This window comes from Dermacentor variabilis, chromosome 6 (genome assembly GCF_050947875.1).
Source record: "Dermacentor variabilis isolate Ectoservices chromosome 6, ASM5094787v1, whole genome shotgun sequence".
NCBI lineage: Eukaryota > Metazoa > Arthropoda > Arachnida > Ixodida > Ixodidae > Dermacentor > Dermacentor variabilis.
The window spans coordinates 167,251,035-167,265,803 of NC_134573.1; the positions used below are offsets into that span (position 1 = coordinate 167,251,035).

General features: G+C 41.2%; 1 protein-coding gene across 3 annotated transcripts in view; it reads right to left on the reverse strand.

The window, feature by feature from the left end:
* The window catches only part of LOC142585691 (uncharacterized), a 29,568-nt gene extending 14,822 nt beyond the window's left edge, over positions 1-14,746 (reverse strand). For 2 of the 3 annotated variants that reach the window (XM_075696649.1, XM_075696647.1), the window contains exons 1-13: positions 14,613-14,746; positions 14,458-14,532; positions 11,106-11,348; positions 10,888-10,965; positions 10,052-10,109; positions 9,920-9,981; positions 8,793-8,843; positions 8,667-8,692; positions 7,896-7,935; positions 7,343-7,537; positions 5,291-5,356; positions 2,280-2,366; positions 1,225-1,290 (exon numbers count right to left, since the gene is read on the reverse strand). In XM_075696649.1, the coding sequence (XP_075552764.1) occupies positions 1,225-1,290; positions 2,280-2,366; positions 5,291-5,356; positions 7,343-7,537; positions 7,896-7,935; positions 8,667-8,692; positions 8,793-8,843; positions 9,920-9,981; positions 10,052-10,109; positions 10,888-10,965; positions 11,106-11,348; positions 14,458-14,532; positions 14,613-14,657 (1,092 nt within the window). In that variant the 5' untranslated portion in view covers positions 14,658-14,746. Of the gene's footprint in view, positions 1-1,224; positions 1,291-2,279; positions 2,367-5,290; positions 5,357-7,342; positions 7,538-7,895; positions 7,936-8,666; positions 8,693-8,792; positions 8,844-9,919; positions 9,982-10,051; positions 10,110-10,887; positions 10,966-11,105; positions 11,349-12,250; positions 12,322-14,457; positions 14,533-14,612 lie in introns of those variants that run through there. The other variant, XM_075696648.1, reaches the window with a different exon arrangement.
* Between the last annotated feature and the right edge of the window lie 23 nt (positions 14,747-14,769).

Consider the following 14,769-nt stretch of genomic DNA (forward strand, 5'->3'; position numbering starts at 1 on the left):
TAAGACGAGGAAACAAATACTAAGCTCCTGTGTTTCCCTGTCTGAAGAAGCACATCCGCCAGGCTGATGCATGACACCATCTCAGTAAGGTCCCTAGATAAAACAAGTTAGATGTCGGTTGTTTTACCATAGTTCCCGCCAAATTCAGATTCTCAAAACTACGTAACCAGTTGCAACTTGCATCGTCAATAAAGTGTAATTGGTTAAATGTAATTGGTTATTGAAAAAAGTAATTGACTTACAGTGAATGTTACTGTGTAATGTAATTCATCATTAAATTACAGAATTACCAAAAATGTAATTGATTACATGTAATTAATTGCATGTAATTCGTTACATACAAGTCTGGCTGTGATAATATTTTTACTGCTATTGTGATTCAAACTGCCCAAAAACTTACATGTTAAAAGTAATGTCATGTAAATGTAACTAGTCAAACTTCCTACATGGCACAGCCAATATGAGGAGAGCTTCAAATGACAGAGTTCTATGATGATGGCATTATCACTAACACTAGTGGCAAGCTTCACCTTAGTTGCAGGTTCTGCCTCCATACCTCAGTTGCTGCAGCGAAATAGCTGGCAGTGGTACTGATTGCATTTACCAATAATGAAAACTGTGCCTAAAGGGCACTAAGGAAGCAATAATAGGTTAAGCTGTATTAGTCAATTACAATCCTGCAATATCAAAATGGTCACTCTCACTGTGAGAAAGGAATTTGTTGGCCCGAAAAGACAGCTCCTTGACGCCTCCCTAACGTTTCTACATCAGTACACCATGAATTGCAGATTTCAACAGCATCTGCTAGGGGTTAACGCTATATAAAAAAGACTACACTGCATTCCAAAGAAACAAAACATTCCACTTAGAAGGGTCTTGGACACATTTTTCAGCATTGTCTAAATGTCTAAAATGAGAAAATACTCTGAAATCAATTACATCAGCCTGACATGCCAGCATTGACACTTTGACACAAAATTCATGAAAGGAAAGTTCGGCCTTAATTCTCTACAGTTTAATCAACCTTTCCCATTCAATTAATTAAAATAGAGCTTTGAAACAATATTTTATTAGTTCACACTCATTTACTAATGTGTTACGGCAACTGAGCAGATATACAAGAACGATTGTTGAAGGAAAATGCAACGCAAGAAGCTCTGCCGACACAGCATGGAGTCTAACAGAGGCCAGACAACATGCGCAAGGAAAATCTCACTAAGTCACCTGGCGGGCTAGGAGTTCAGAATCCCCACGCTGTCGCTCCACCGCCAGTTCCGACTCCAGCTCCTCCTAGAAATGCCCCACAAACCGGCTGCGGTCACATATACCAGTACAACCCCACAGACTTGCAAACTCAGAACAGTAGTGAGTGAGCTCAGCGTTACTGTAGCTTCTGCTTAACTGCACCTGTGCTCTTTTGTATTCACAAACAGTTGCGCATCTTCCATTGTTTATATGCAGTGCGGTCCGTTATAACAGGAAAACAGCTAATCAAAAAGGGAAGACAAAACAACTGTTCCCTTTGCTTTAAACTTGGCTTACCAAAGGTAGTTCCGCAAAAAGGACTGTATGGTGGGCAATGAAAGAGGTGACAGAACCCATACCTCAAGTAAAGTTGTCAGTTCAGTTCTAGTTAGGTGTTCCCTGTTATAATGAACTCCAATATATGGCAATGGAGTTCTTTTTACCACATTATTAACATCTTTCATACACAGTAAAATTCTGCAGCATTCATTATCACATTGTGCAAATGTGCTATGGCAGGTAGCAGTCTAAAAATACCATATTTACTCAATATTTTACAGAAGATGCCATGAATCAAGTGTGCTACCCACCCGCCTGCTTTGAACAAGCTTCAGAGTGTCATTACCTCCCTTTCCCCACTGTGAACATGCTCCTGGCCAACACAGAAGCCACCTACAGGCCCTCACCTATAAAGGATAGGAGTCGCCACACTCGGACAAGACACACAATGTGACCAATAAATGCAGTTAAAGTAAACCTCTGGCTGTGAGAAACATTGTAATGGAGGACTTTCAGATCGATTTTAGCTCCTTGTAGTTCTTTAATGTATGACATTACATTTAAATAGACAGGCATTTTTGCGTCCCCTTTGGGATGCGGCCATTATGGCCGAGAATGGAACATTTCACCTCGCTCGTGCCACTATGGATAGTTACACTATGATATGAGACTAAGTTCCGAGAGCCACTAGTAATGGGTTGCTGAAAAAGTCCATACACAACCTAATGCCTGTAAAATTCTGCAATGATGCTTACAGTGCGTGTTGCTGCAGCAGCCAGGCCCTGCTTGGCAACCTCCAGGGATGTTTCTAGCGATGCCCGCTCAGATCGAGAAGCTTCCACCTACACAATAACCCAGTTCAAAAATATGACAAACCACACTTTCCCAATAACACTCAATGAAAGCTTGAAAGTCAGTGTATGGCATAACCTTGCTATAAGAGTTACCTAGAATGTACCTAGAATTGGTACATGCCTGTCAGGCAATATTTTATGTCTTCATTGTTTAGGAGTCTCATCACCATATTGCGTGGAAACATTGGACTAACTATTGAGAATTTTATAAGTGCTATACGTTTTCTCAAAATCTCAGGCATTTGTCCAAGTTGTACATGTTGTGCCAACCAACATGTTTTAGCAAACTGAGCTCTTGTTGTAGCTTCAGAGGTGTTAATAGCAACATGCAAGCACACTATTATTGAGAGTTGCGAATACTGTACTTTGATTCCTGAAATCTGCTGCCTATGCAAATAAAACAACACTCCACCTTGATTACAGGGTGTCTACCAAGTTGACATTTTCAAATTCCCTGAGTTCTCCAGGATTTCCCCGAGTGCCTTTGCAAAATTCCATGAGTGACACAGAGCCTTGTTTTATGTCAAGACGGGCTGACACCATGTCGCCCGATGCTGTCACTCTCTAAGTAAGCATGTTAAAAAATTTTAAAAATGACTCAATCCAGTTTGAATAGTAAGGAGTAATGTTTATTCTATTCAAAATAGAAAACTTAAGGGAGAGGTAGTAAAATGCACAGCGAATAAAATATCTTCAAAAAATAAATGGTAAAGCCAATTCCAAATTGAGTCGAACATTTTCAAATACCAATAAAATGACATGCATACAGAAGAAAGTATTTTCGAAAATGAACTATTTGTATCAACTGATAGCAAGCTCATTGGCGTTAGGCCTTAACTTTGTCACAAGTGAGATTCTCTCAGCAGCTGGAAAGTCAACCTGAACTGTCCTAACATACTCTCATGGGCCCATGCACAATGCCTCTGTATTGCGTTTCACTGCTTTAAATGGTTTATTTTGGGTTAGATGAGGTTCACCTGTACCTCGGCATCAGCCAACACTTTCCTTCTTGAGCTCAAGCTTCTTAAAAGCAACGGCAGCACACTCCCTTTCCTGTTCATTCCTCAATGCGTAGGTTCTTTCTGTTATCGCCCTCGTTCTGCTGCATGTTGGCTCCATGGAATATTTGAAGCATCTTTTTAATCAGTTGTACAATTAACGTCCAATTTATCGGACTTTCTAGGAGCCACTAAAACTTCAAAAGAATCGGGCAGTCTGAAAAAATGAATGCTTGTCTTTTACTGGCCTTAAGGGCTCAAATTGCAACAGGCACGTCCGAAAAAGCTCTGAAGGTCTGCCAGTACAAATTATTAGGCATATCGCTGCTCGTAATGTGACAGGAGACAGCGGGTGCATGCGTGTATAATTAGAGAATATGTACTGTGTCCCGTGACAACTGCCTCTTCCCACGCTTGTTACGATTCACCGCAATAGTTTCGTTACTGTGTTAACATTACTAACATTATACAGTAATGTTACTGTATAACATTACTGTATTAAGGCAACGCTAACTTTCAAGAACCGGCATTATGCAACACATAGCGCTTTCCGAGCTTCTAAGCTAATTGCGAGGACCACAAAAACGGAGTCGCATTGCTGACAGTGTCGAATTCTTTGAATGAAAAACACAACACACGGCAAGAACTTCGAAGCAGCTAGGCATCGCGTTGCCACGGTGGAGGCCATGGCTGCCAGCGGATCTGCGTGCGAGAACGCCAGTTCGAGACAGCGAGATAACTAAAATGGTGGTGTTGGCTTTGGTTAATGCCGTTTCAGATCTGCGGTTGCAGAAAAACGTCCAGAAAATTGGACAGCAAAAGGTTTTTGCGTCCGAAATTTCAGATGTCCTTATACATTGACTCTATGGGGTACGTGGTGGTGCTGCTAAGCCATCTGCATTATCAGGCATGTCCCGAAAATTGGGCATCCGGAAAATCGGTCATTGACTGTACACTGACAACTCCTCCAACCAACAACATGGTGTCAAAGACAACTCGTTACGATTCCTCACTTTTACTCGGGCTAGCATTAGGACAACTTTCATTCACTTTCAATAAAATGACAGCTAATTTTCCCTGATAGAAGCACAAATTCCCGAAGTTTTCCCCAAGTATTTCCAGACTATTCAAAATCCCTGAGAATTCTTGGTTTTCCCAGTTGGTAGACACCCTGAGATTATAAGGCAACAGTACTGAATAGAAAAAAGCAACATACAGTGTGCATAACTACCAGCAAAACAAAGACACATCAAGTTCTGAAGTCTTATCTGTAAACCAACAACACAGGGGATAAAAGGAAGTCTAAGATAATTGACCCCTTGAGGTGCTGCGCACACAATTGTGCATGCTAAGATAATGCATCAAAAGCAAAAGAACTGATGAAAATAATATTTAAAATGCGTTGCATACATCTTGAAACATTTCTGATTTGACATGTGCTGCAAGTTTGAACAACATAGGTTGGAAGATAGATGACTTGGCGTTTGCTGTCAGTATGTTGTCTTGTAGCGGGTTCACTTTTTTCATGGTTTTTCACATTGTTTTACATCACGCATATTTTTCAAGTGGCTGGATAGGTGCTTTCTAAGTGTGCTAGACACGAAATAGTTTATGTTTTCATATCAGGCTATCATGTCAACAGCTCTCGCATGGAGGCCACATTCTGTAAACTTGACAAAACTCACTGAAGAAATGAAAATTCAAATTTTTCTCTGCAGCTGTACGCTTTTCATGATTCTGAACATACGAAAAGATAGGGTAAAACTAAATTTTCCATGAACAGAATTAATTGGTGCCTGAAGGAGTTAAAACATCTGTGCACGCAAAGAGCAGCCACGAGGGTAGCCTCTAGAGGGTATGCAGCAGAGGTGTTGATGCCAAGGGCATGGGCAGTAGCCCCAGCTACCCACTGACCTCCTGTAGGAGCCGCTGCCGCTCGGCGTCGCTCCTCTCCAGGGCCTCTCGCTGTTGCACTTCCCTCTGCATAAACCCACCATGCATAGTGAACCATGAACCACATGTACCACAGCCATGAACCACATGTCACAAGCACTGGACCTGTACTACCATGTGACAAATGCGCCAGAGCCTTCTGACATCCAAGTCTAATCTCGCTTTATGGAAGAACACTCCCACAACAATCAGCCTTGTTTATGTGCAATTGCACCCCAGGTACTGGGTAGGAAAGCAATTCAACATGAATTCATCAAAACAGTACTGTGGACATTGTTTTTTTGCACTCAGGCGTCTAGCAAGGTGCGATGATCTTTCTCAGGTGAAACAAGAGTAAAGGGTGGCGACGGCAAATGTCAGAAAAGGGACAACATACAAGCCAATTCAGTCATACTTATTTTTGGGTTTCGGCAGTTTAAGCACATGCAGCACCTTTTTCCGGGTTTGTTCTCCGTGTGAGGTCAGCGCGTGCTTCATGCCAGAAGCTTCACGCAAGCTCTTTGCATCCAACAAAAGGGGCTGATCATGCTAGACATTTGTAAAGCACTTCAGTGATGAGATGATATGCTGTACTTTTATGCGTATAGCCTGCACCCTTCAGTTTCAGAAATGCGATTCTGTTACAAGTTAAATGAAAATTTTGCCTACAGGTATTGGCTTCATGGCAGCGCTGTAAAACTGTTTCTGGGGATATTCTATGTGCCCATGATTCCGCTGAATTGCTTTTATAAAAGTCTGAATGTTGTATGCATGGCAGTTCCTTTTCTTTCTTTTCACTCTTTTTTCTGAGAAATCTATTTGAGGGCATGGCAAAACTGATTAAAGGGACACTAAAGGGGGCAAATAAGTCAACGTGGACTGTTTAAATACCATTCCAGAAACCTCACAACGCTTGTTTTGTGCTAAGAAAGGACTTAGCTTACGAGATAATTGCATTTGAAGGGTCCAAATACCTTTTTCAAAATTCAAACCTCCCGCCACCCTACCGGGGTTGCAGTGACGTTACATATGCCATCACCACCCTTTGCTGCCATCGGTGAGTAAAACGGCACCTGACAGACGGCGGCACCGAGCCAAGACACAGTGGTGGATTTGCCGCTGCAGCTGCTTTTTTGATCAAGTAGCATAGACCATTCAGGCATCCCGCGACATAACATGGAAGTTGAATTTGCTGCTACTTGCAGTTTCTACGAGTTTTGCGAGCCGGCAAAACCATCGCAGCACTACGCGATAACGAAACTGCCGAAACGTGAAAGCATGGGTGGTGCAGAGTCGAGCGAAAACAAAACCTTTCTACCACCTGCGTCATTGTCAAGGATAACTTCAATTAGTTATTTTTTTCTAAAATTGAAATAGAACTAGATAAGTAGCATTTTATTTCATCTTATAGTACAACACAATAATGTTTTTCGCAATGAGTGGTTGAGTACTAGTGACAGAATTTAACTGAGGAGTGCTTTTGTCATCGAGCAAGTGCTTGAATGTCCCGGGGGTGTCTCTGATCGTGTCCTGCATTTACCTCAGTTTTTCTGTTATTAAGGCCCTGTTTGCGATAATATTGACACCTTAGAGATTCTCAAGCACTAATCTATCACTTTAGCTCGACTTAATATTTGCCTTTAGTGCCCCTTTAAGTAATGACATTTAACTAATTAATATCTACTAATCATATCATAAGAAGTCAACAAACCCCCTTTCTTCTCGTTAATCTCTACTAAGTTATTCCAAGCAGAATACAATTAATGATAAATGCAGAGTTTCCAGTTTTATGAGTACACAATATGCACTTTGTTTATAACGCCTGGTTCATATGTCCGCCAGGTTGTTCCAATTGACACATGATAAGCTGAGCAAAGTGACACAGTGCTAAGCACTATGCTATAACACAGTGCTAAATGTGATAATAAAAGCACTGCTAAAAACTCTGCTAAAACACAGGACTAAAAGTAGCCAAACTAAGCACAGTTCTTATTGAAATACCATAGGGAAAGCACACACACACGAGGTACATGCCTTGTCTGCTCGTGCCTTGGCTTCGGCCAGACGTCGGTCGGCCTCTTCCAACTTGAGCTGAAGTGTCTGCTTCTCAGCCATCAGAGCAGCCAGGGCTGCTGCTCGGCTTTCATCGTCTTTGCTGCCCTCAATGGGAACAGGGCACGTGGGTTCTACTATCAATGCCTGTACCTGGGCGTCTTGTCGGCACACCTCCTGGACGAGAGACACCACAGTTCCCACAAGTTTAACTCCCACAAGTTTAACTGCTCAGTGGAAAGTTGTCGATGCACTATCAAGACCCCATGTGATAAAAAGGAGTCAAAAGAAGCCAAAAGCGGAAGTAAATCTAATAGTCAAATTCGGTGCATCTTCTGGCAATTTTATTGCTTTAATTTTGTTACTTCAATGGCACATCGATTCTGCAGTAACCCACAGAGAGATGGAAGTCTTATGAAAGGGAAAAATTGTTATCCCCCTGTGGAGGCATTGCGGCATTTAGACTTTCTAGTGTCGTTAAATAGAGCAATAACATGGTTAAAGAAACATAGAAGAAGAAAGTAAGCAAGCTTACTTGTGTCGATGCTGGAGGACTTTCAGCTTCAGTCTGCACGCTGTGGCACAACAGAAAGGATAAAGAAAGATTACTTTAAATAAAACACAGCTCAGCTCCATGCTCAAGCAGTTCTGTACTGTAGCTGCTTCCATATGTACATTTTTGTGTAAAAGTAAACCTCTCGTCTTAAACACCACTTTTGCTTCAACTTGCAAAGTTGCACTTATCATTCCAGCTTGAGGTTATTATTCAGACACACAGCTATGCCATAAATAACAGGACAAGGAATGCCAACTGCATCATCGGGTCATGCAGGATTACAATCCAAGATCTATAGGGACATTGTTACTTTTGCATGTTGCATAGAAAATATAGTAACATCAGCATAAATTGAAACATGAGCATAAATAAAGAACTGATGAGAGCACCTATTATGCATAGTTATGTTCTAATGCATCGTGCAATTGCTCGGTAGCCGATTATTAATCCCGGAGCAGCCCAAAAATATGTTTTAGAACATGAGTTAAATGAATGTTAGAAGTTCAGAATAGGCTAGAAATGCAAGCAAGTCACCTTCACCTTGTTCTTATTTGAATTGATGCTGACAGCATAAAAAGCTGCTTGGAGAAAGCTTGTGTAAGTGGAGCTGCACAAAGCTGTTTCCTCTAAATAATAAAACACAAAACTAATCTCAGCCGCATGGCTTACCCTCTGGTACTACTGCCGCACTACCACTAATTTTGAATATGATGACATGAGGAAAATGAGAAACAGGCTCAGTCCACAAACCTCTGTGACAGCGTCTCCACAACTGCCTGAAAGGAGAAAACGTAAGGGTACTCAAGAGAACAAGGCAAGAACGCACACCAACGAAAAGTATCGTACGCACAGTTAAATCTTCAATGTTCTACTTACTGGTTGGGACTGCAGCAGCTGCTCCAACTGGGTCCTCAGCTGGGTGGCTTCCTGCGAGAGAACATCAAATTACAGTAGAGCCTTTCCTGTATATTAAGACAGCAGAAAGCAAAAAAACACAAGCTTGGTGACATGTGCTACCACACCATTTCAATATATCATGATCATCATCACCACCAGCACCATCATCAAATGGCTATTTACAATGAAGTCCTCGAATATGCCTACCACCCACTCAAAAGTGATAAATAATTTTTAGAAAAGTGAGTAAGGGTGGGGGGGGGAGGGAAGGGGGAGCACTATATCAGACCGATCTGGACCTTGCAACAGCAATTCATAAGAAGGTAGAGCTACCATTCAAATCCCTCATAAGACCAATTCCTGAATATGATGGCACTGTCTGAAGTCCGTACAACATTTATAACATAAACAGAGTACAATCAATCTGGAAAAAGCTTATTTGCCTCATCTACCAACACTGCGAAAGAAACTTTTTAACAACTCGTCTGGAATCTCTTGGCTTAAATCCTCTTTCTAAATGATGTAACATTGACTCCTTGATACTTCTTCACTCTTTTTTCAACGCGTCCCCATACAACTTTTTGAACAACTACATGACATATGCTAAATCATTGCCCAACAGAAAGAGTCATGAATTTAACATGTTTTCCATTCTCAGACCAACTTAATTTAAATACAGCTTTCTTTTTCTCAGGACCAAGAATGTTTCTGTAAACATTTATCTTGTTTTCATTGACAATGAACTACAATTGACAACTATGGAATTTAATATGCGACAATGGCTGGTCATTATCCGCACAAGAATTTTTGAATGCCTTAGAGTCTTTTCATATATTTACAGCTTGAACTGCATTGTTTTCTTACATGGTTATTTGATAATGCACTGTTTTTTTTATCATACTATGTACTCATTCCTGTGATAACCCTTTTAAATAGCAGCAATACATAACACATTAAAACTAATTAATAAGTAAATAAATATATAAATTTACTTAAAAGTGAGCAGTATGGAGCATATTCAAGCACAAGTACTTGCTCAGTATCTAGTGGCAGATGCACGAATACAAATTTCCTCTCTGGGCAACACAGTGCTTATGTGTACTCACCGCATGTGCCTGCTGCAAGTCATTCCCCAATTGCTGCCTTGCTAGAACCAACTCTGAAGTCACTGCGTGCAAAAGAAAGAATGGTAACTCGTGCGACCACTGTTTGACAACACGCTAGACATGGCTACGTACAAAGTGCCTTCCCCTCTTCCAAGGCTCGCACCTGGGACCTCAGCATCTCTGCTTCCACCTGTAAAAGAGTGCATATATATATGTGGGGTATTACCTGAATTTTTTTAATTAACAAAGGATTCACGGAGAGAGACGAGTGAGGTTTGGTCACATTAGACAGGTTGTCAAACAGTGGCGTGCCATGGCAAACATATTAAACAAAAAGCTGAATTAACTTATTTAAAAAGAAGCATTTGCACAAAGAGCTTTGTGCAAGTGCACTCTGCAGTGAGAAAAAAAAAAAAGGCTGACTACCCATGCATGCGTATGCACCACTCATGTTGAATAAACATAAATAAACATGCTCACATAAGCATCAGATATTACAGTATGAAGGTTCCTGAAGCTAAAGATGAACTTTTGGGGGTCACAATGTATCGCAAGAACACGCACTGTGCCAGTTCAGTACAGCAAAATTCCAGATTTTAAAAAGAAGGCATAAAAATCATGGACCAGAGAGATTATGTCTATGTTCGTAATACCTGGTTTTATAAATTTGTGAATCATTACCCACTAGCTGAGCTCTCTGTGGGCAACTGTAAAACCAAGCAAATGTCTCTACCTGTGCAAGCATGCGCTCCAAGTTTCAGAGATCTTGAGATTTCTGCTGCCATCATTCATAATATTGACGCAGACTCAAGATAGCTTCATGCCCTCCAATTCAACCAACTTTCCTTGAACAAGCACTAACTCTCCTTCTCTTCTTCCCTCATTCCTAAGCAAGCATAGAGATGACACAAGCTTTGCCAAGGAGCCCGGTGTCATCAATGGAACAATGAAAAAAAAAAAAGACTTGCCGAGTCGCCTTTGCTGACAATTGCCCCGTGCAATCTCGAAACCTCCGTCCGTAGTTCCTCAGAACAGGAACGCTCCTCCTGTGAACAGCAGACGTACTGACATCTAAAGCCCTTTAGCAAGTTAAGCTACAGAATACTATTGTTTTGTAACAGCACTTCTACAGGGGCATGCACTGAAATAGTGAGGAACAAATGACAGTGTTGCAGATGAGTCTCACGCGCAGGGATGCGTGCAGTGCCGCCAGTTCACGCTGAAGTTGCTCCACGGCCGCTGGCTCAGTGTCAGGTGGTGCCACTGCATGGTGCCGGGCGCAGTGGCTCTCAAGCTCAACCTCAGAGCCAAGCCGCATGCGGCAGGTTGGACACACCACCTCCAGACCACTGCCGTGGCTTGTCTCGTAATGGTCCTGAAGTGCATCAGCTGACGGGAAAGCCCGCAGGCAAGATGGACACAGGAATCCCTGCAGCCAAGCAAGCACCGATTGTTACATCTTGTAATACAAAGAGTACTATTGACAAACCACTGATAAAAGAAAGGACATGCCAGACAGAAATGGCAAAGCACAAGCTACCAACCGTTTATTTTCACTACTGAAACATTGCCCTTTATATGGGCTACGTCAACAAGATAAAAAAATGCCTAGATTAGTGAAAATAAACAGTTGGTAGTCTTCGCTCTGTGATTTTTACCTACTGTTCCTTTTGTATTTTTTTTTAATGGCATTTCAGAAGAACTCACCACATTACATGATGAATTAACATCAACTAGACCAATTTCTCACTACAGTGGTAGGTAAATTTGTGAGTTGCACGACCTCCCTCACACAAGGTGAATGATGCAAGTGAGTATCAAGTATCAAGTATCAAGTATCATGTACCAGTATCAAGCAAATTGACACTTTTTTCAAATTTGATTGTGTAACCATTCTTGATAGCTGAAAAGAAAAACATAACATCCTACTCGGGCTACTTTTTTCAATTCAATTTGCTTTTGTCTGATGCAGAGCAGACAATGCAATTACATCTCTCTTGACCTATATGGCCAAAGGCTAGCAATGGGTGCAAGCTATAAGTATGTTTTGCTCACATGTAATCATTGACTTGCAGATATTCATTTACTTACGCATATCAAGATCAGTCATGAAGTTTTGCACACCCTTCACTCTAATGCACATTGCTGCTATGAAATGCTGTTCAAGTTAAGTGTAGCGACATTGCATGCATGTGGTTGACAATTTAGCATTTATTTTGCATGTAATGTATCTATCTGTTGAAGAATATGATATTGCCCAGGTTCGAGGGAAGCTGCAGTGCCATGTATAGGACATACTAGTTACAGTATTCATGAGATTACTGTGACTACCAGTTAAGTGTCGACAATGAGAACTGCTGGATCTTGTGCTGCCAACCTGTACATCCCATTTAGTGTTGCTCCTGTAAACAACAACAACAACAACAACAACAACAATTATTATTATTATTATTATTATTATTATTATTATTATTATTATTATTATTATTATTATTATTATTATTATTAAAAACTAGCAACACAGCATTGCAAGATGGTGAAATTCAACCCCAGATGTGAGAAATCTCATGAAAACTTCAGGCTCCTGGTGTTCTGAAGCACTATACACAAGATCAAATCTGGTGAAAACTGGTGACAAACGTCAAAAAGTGGCCAGTAAGTTTTCGTAGTCTGCTTTTTATTATCTCCTTTGAGATGTAAAGAAATTTTTTGCTCACATCAATGCCAGATGTAGCATCTCTAACAAGTGATCAGCAAGCAATTATATCAGGCTGTTAAAGTGCTGTTTCTCGGTATTTCGTTCATAACAAAACCTGCATAGATGGCTATTGGTAAAAATCCAATTCTGCCTTACGTACTCAAGAAAAATATAAACTATTGCTGACAGCTCTTGTGTTTGAAATTACAATATCCAAATCAAAATGAGCAGAAATCACAGTGAGCACTGTGCTGCATGCTGCAACTTTTTTCCGTATGTGTGCGTGGTGTGCAAGCCTGTAAATGGCATGAATTGATCTTGCTTCATTTATAGAATGTCATCTCTAATAATCATGTAGAGGACCCTGCATTGTGAAGTGACGAATAGACAATTTTAGTTATGTTATTTCTTGCTAACATATTACTGCAGTTACTGTATTTCCTAGTGAAATCTGCCGGAACTTGGTCATATTTTGATAATGAACTGGTTTCTAAATCTAGCTAGAACATATTTTCTTTTCGTCTAATCAAGAGGGAATAAAATCACTGGCTATTTAATTTCTTTTCTGCTGTGCTTCAATATTTCTTTCACCTTTCTTCACTCTACCACAATCATAACTCGTTAGAGTTAAATTTGTGTTGCAGTAGAGTATAAAGACTTAGGAAAAGACAAAGCTTATTTTTCTCCGTTTTGTTCACTGAAAATACTTTAACTGTCAAGCACTCGTGGCAGATGTATTCTTTTACTATTTTAGGAAGGTTATAAACACTTAAATTTGGCATACCCACTCCTACCCATGGTCGATTACGCATTTATTAGCCTCGCACACACATCACAGTGTTACATATGAGAAATGCATGCACTGTCTTTAAGGCTTTCAAAGGAGATTTTTTTTTAATAAACTCTCAGAAACTGAGAAGCCCTGACAGACGATGCTCGTACAGAGGGTGCTTAATAAGCATAAGCACGCGAAACATGTACATGCTGCTTGCAGTGTACTATAGTGCACACAGGCTGCTTCTGATGATTTTGCAATCAGCCATGAGCAGGTAGAAGCGGGCAACTAGAACATGTTATATCTTCCTTGATGAAATGGCTTAGGTGGATAGACATTTTGCTGCCATATTAATGCTTGACAGCTTCTAAATGTGACTTTTTGTTAACATCATATGATTAAATATCAGCTATATTTAGAGTTTCCACTGCGCACACATTTATCTGTCTGATTAAATAAACGCACACATGCATACATGAGCCAATTTTCTGTGGCGAAAATAAAATCGAAGTGAGTGCGACTGCAACTGCAGCCCATCAAATTACTCGGCTCAGTACACAACTGATCCCGCAGCTATATTTGTATACAGCTGTGCAGTCAAGAACTGCAATACCACTTCCGGCCGTATAATGCGGCGAACTTTATCGTGATGAAAAACCAGACTGTAGATATGGTTTTCACCAGCAACGTGGAAAATCGTAAGTCACAAACGTAATGATCGAGCTCTACAGCTAGTGACCCACCGGCAGGAAACTAGCGATGCATCGAAAGCTTAGATGCGCGGACCCAGAAGCTCATCGCAATGCATGGAACACCGGTGTGGGTAAACACGGGAAATGTTTGCCTCCAAAACATTCCGCACACTCCGGCCGTCACGCACACGTTAACAACAAACGAGTGCACATGTCCCATGCATGGCCCATTGCGATAGCACCTCACCGACGAGCGATTGCCGTGATCTATGAATATATCCTGCCAATGAACACAGTAGGAACAGAATCGAGACAGCTGGCCCAGTCATGACCGGTCAGACTATGCTGATCGCGAGGCGGAAATCGCAATTACCTCAGCGCTTGCTTCGTTAGCTCCATTAGCTTCCGATGTCTCCGACGGGCTGGGGGGCTTCGTTGGACTTTGGTTCTGAAAAGCACATGCACAACACCGGGATGATAGAGGGCAGCGGTACTGAGATGTTCTGAAAGAACGCGTGCTATTATTACCTTCGCATCGGAAATTTTAGTCAGCAGTTTATTTATATTAAACATCACTTATGAAGCACCTATAAAACACCAGCAGAAGACGAAAACGAGAACCAGGGCGGTGCAGCTGTCGCAACCAGCGTTGTCCGCAATTCGTTGTCCGCGCCTTTCGCGGCAG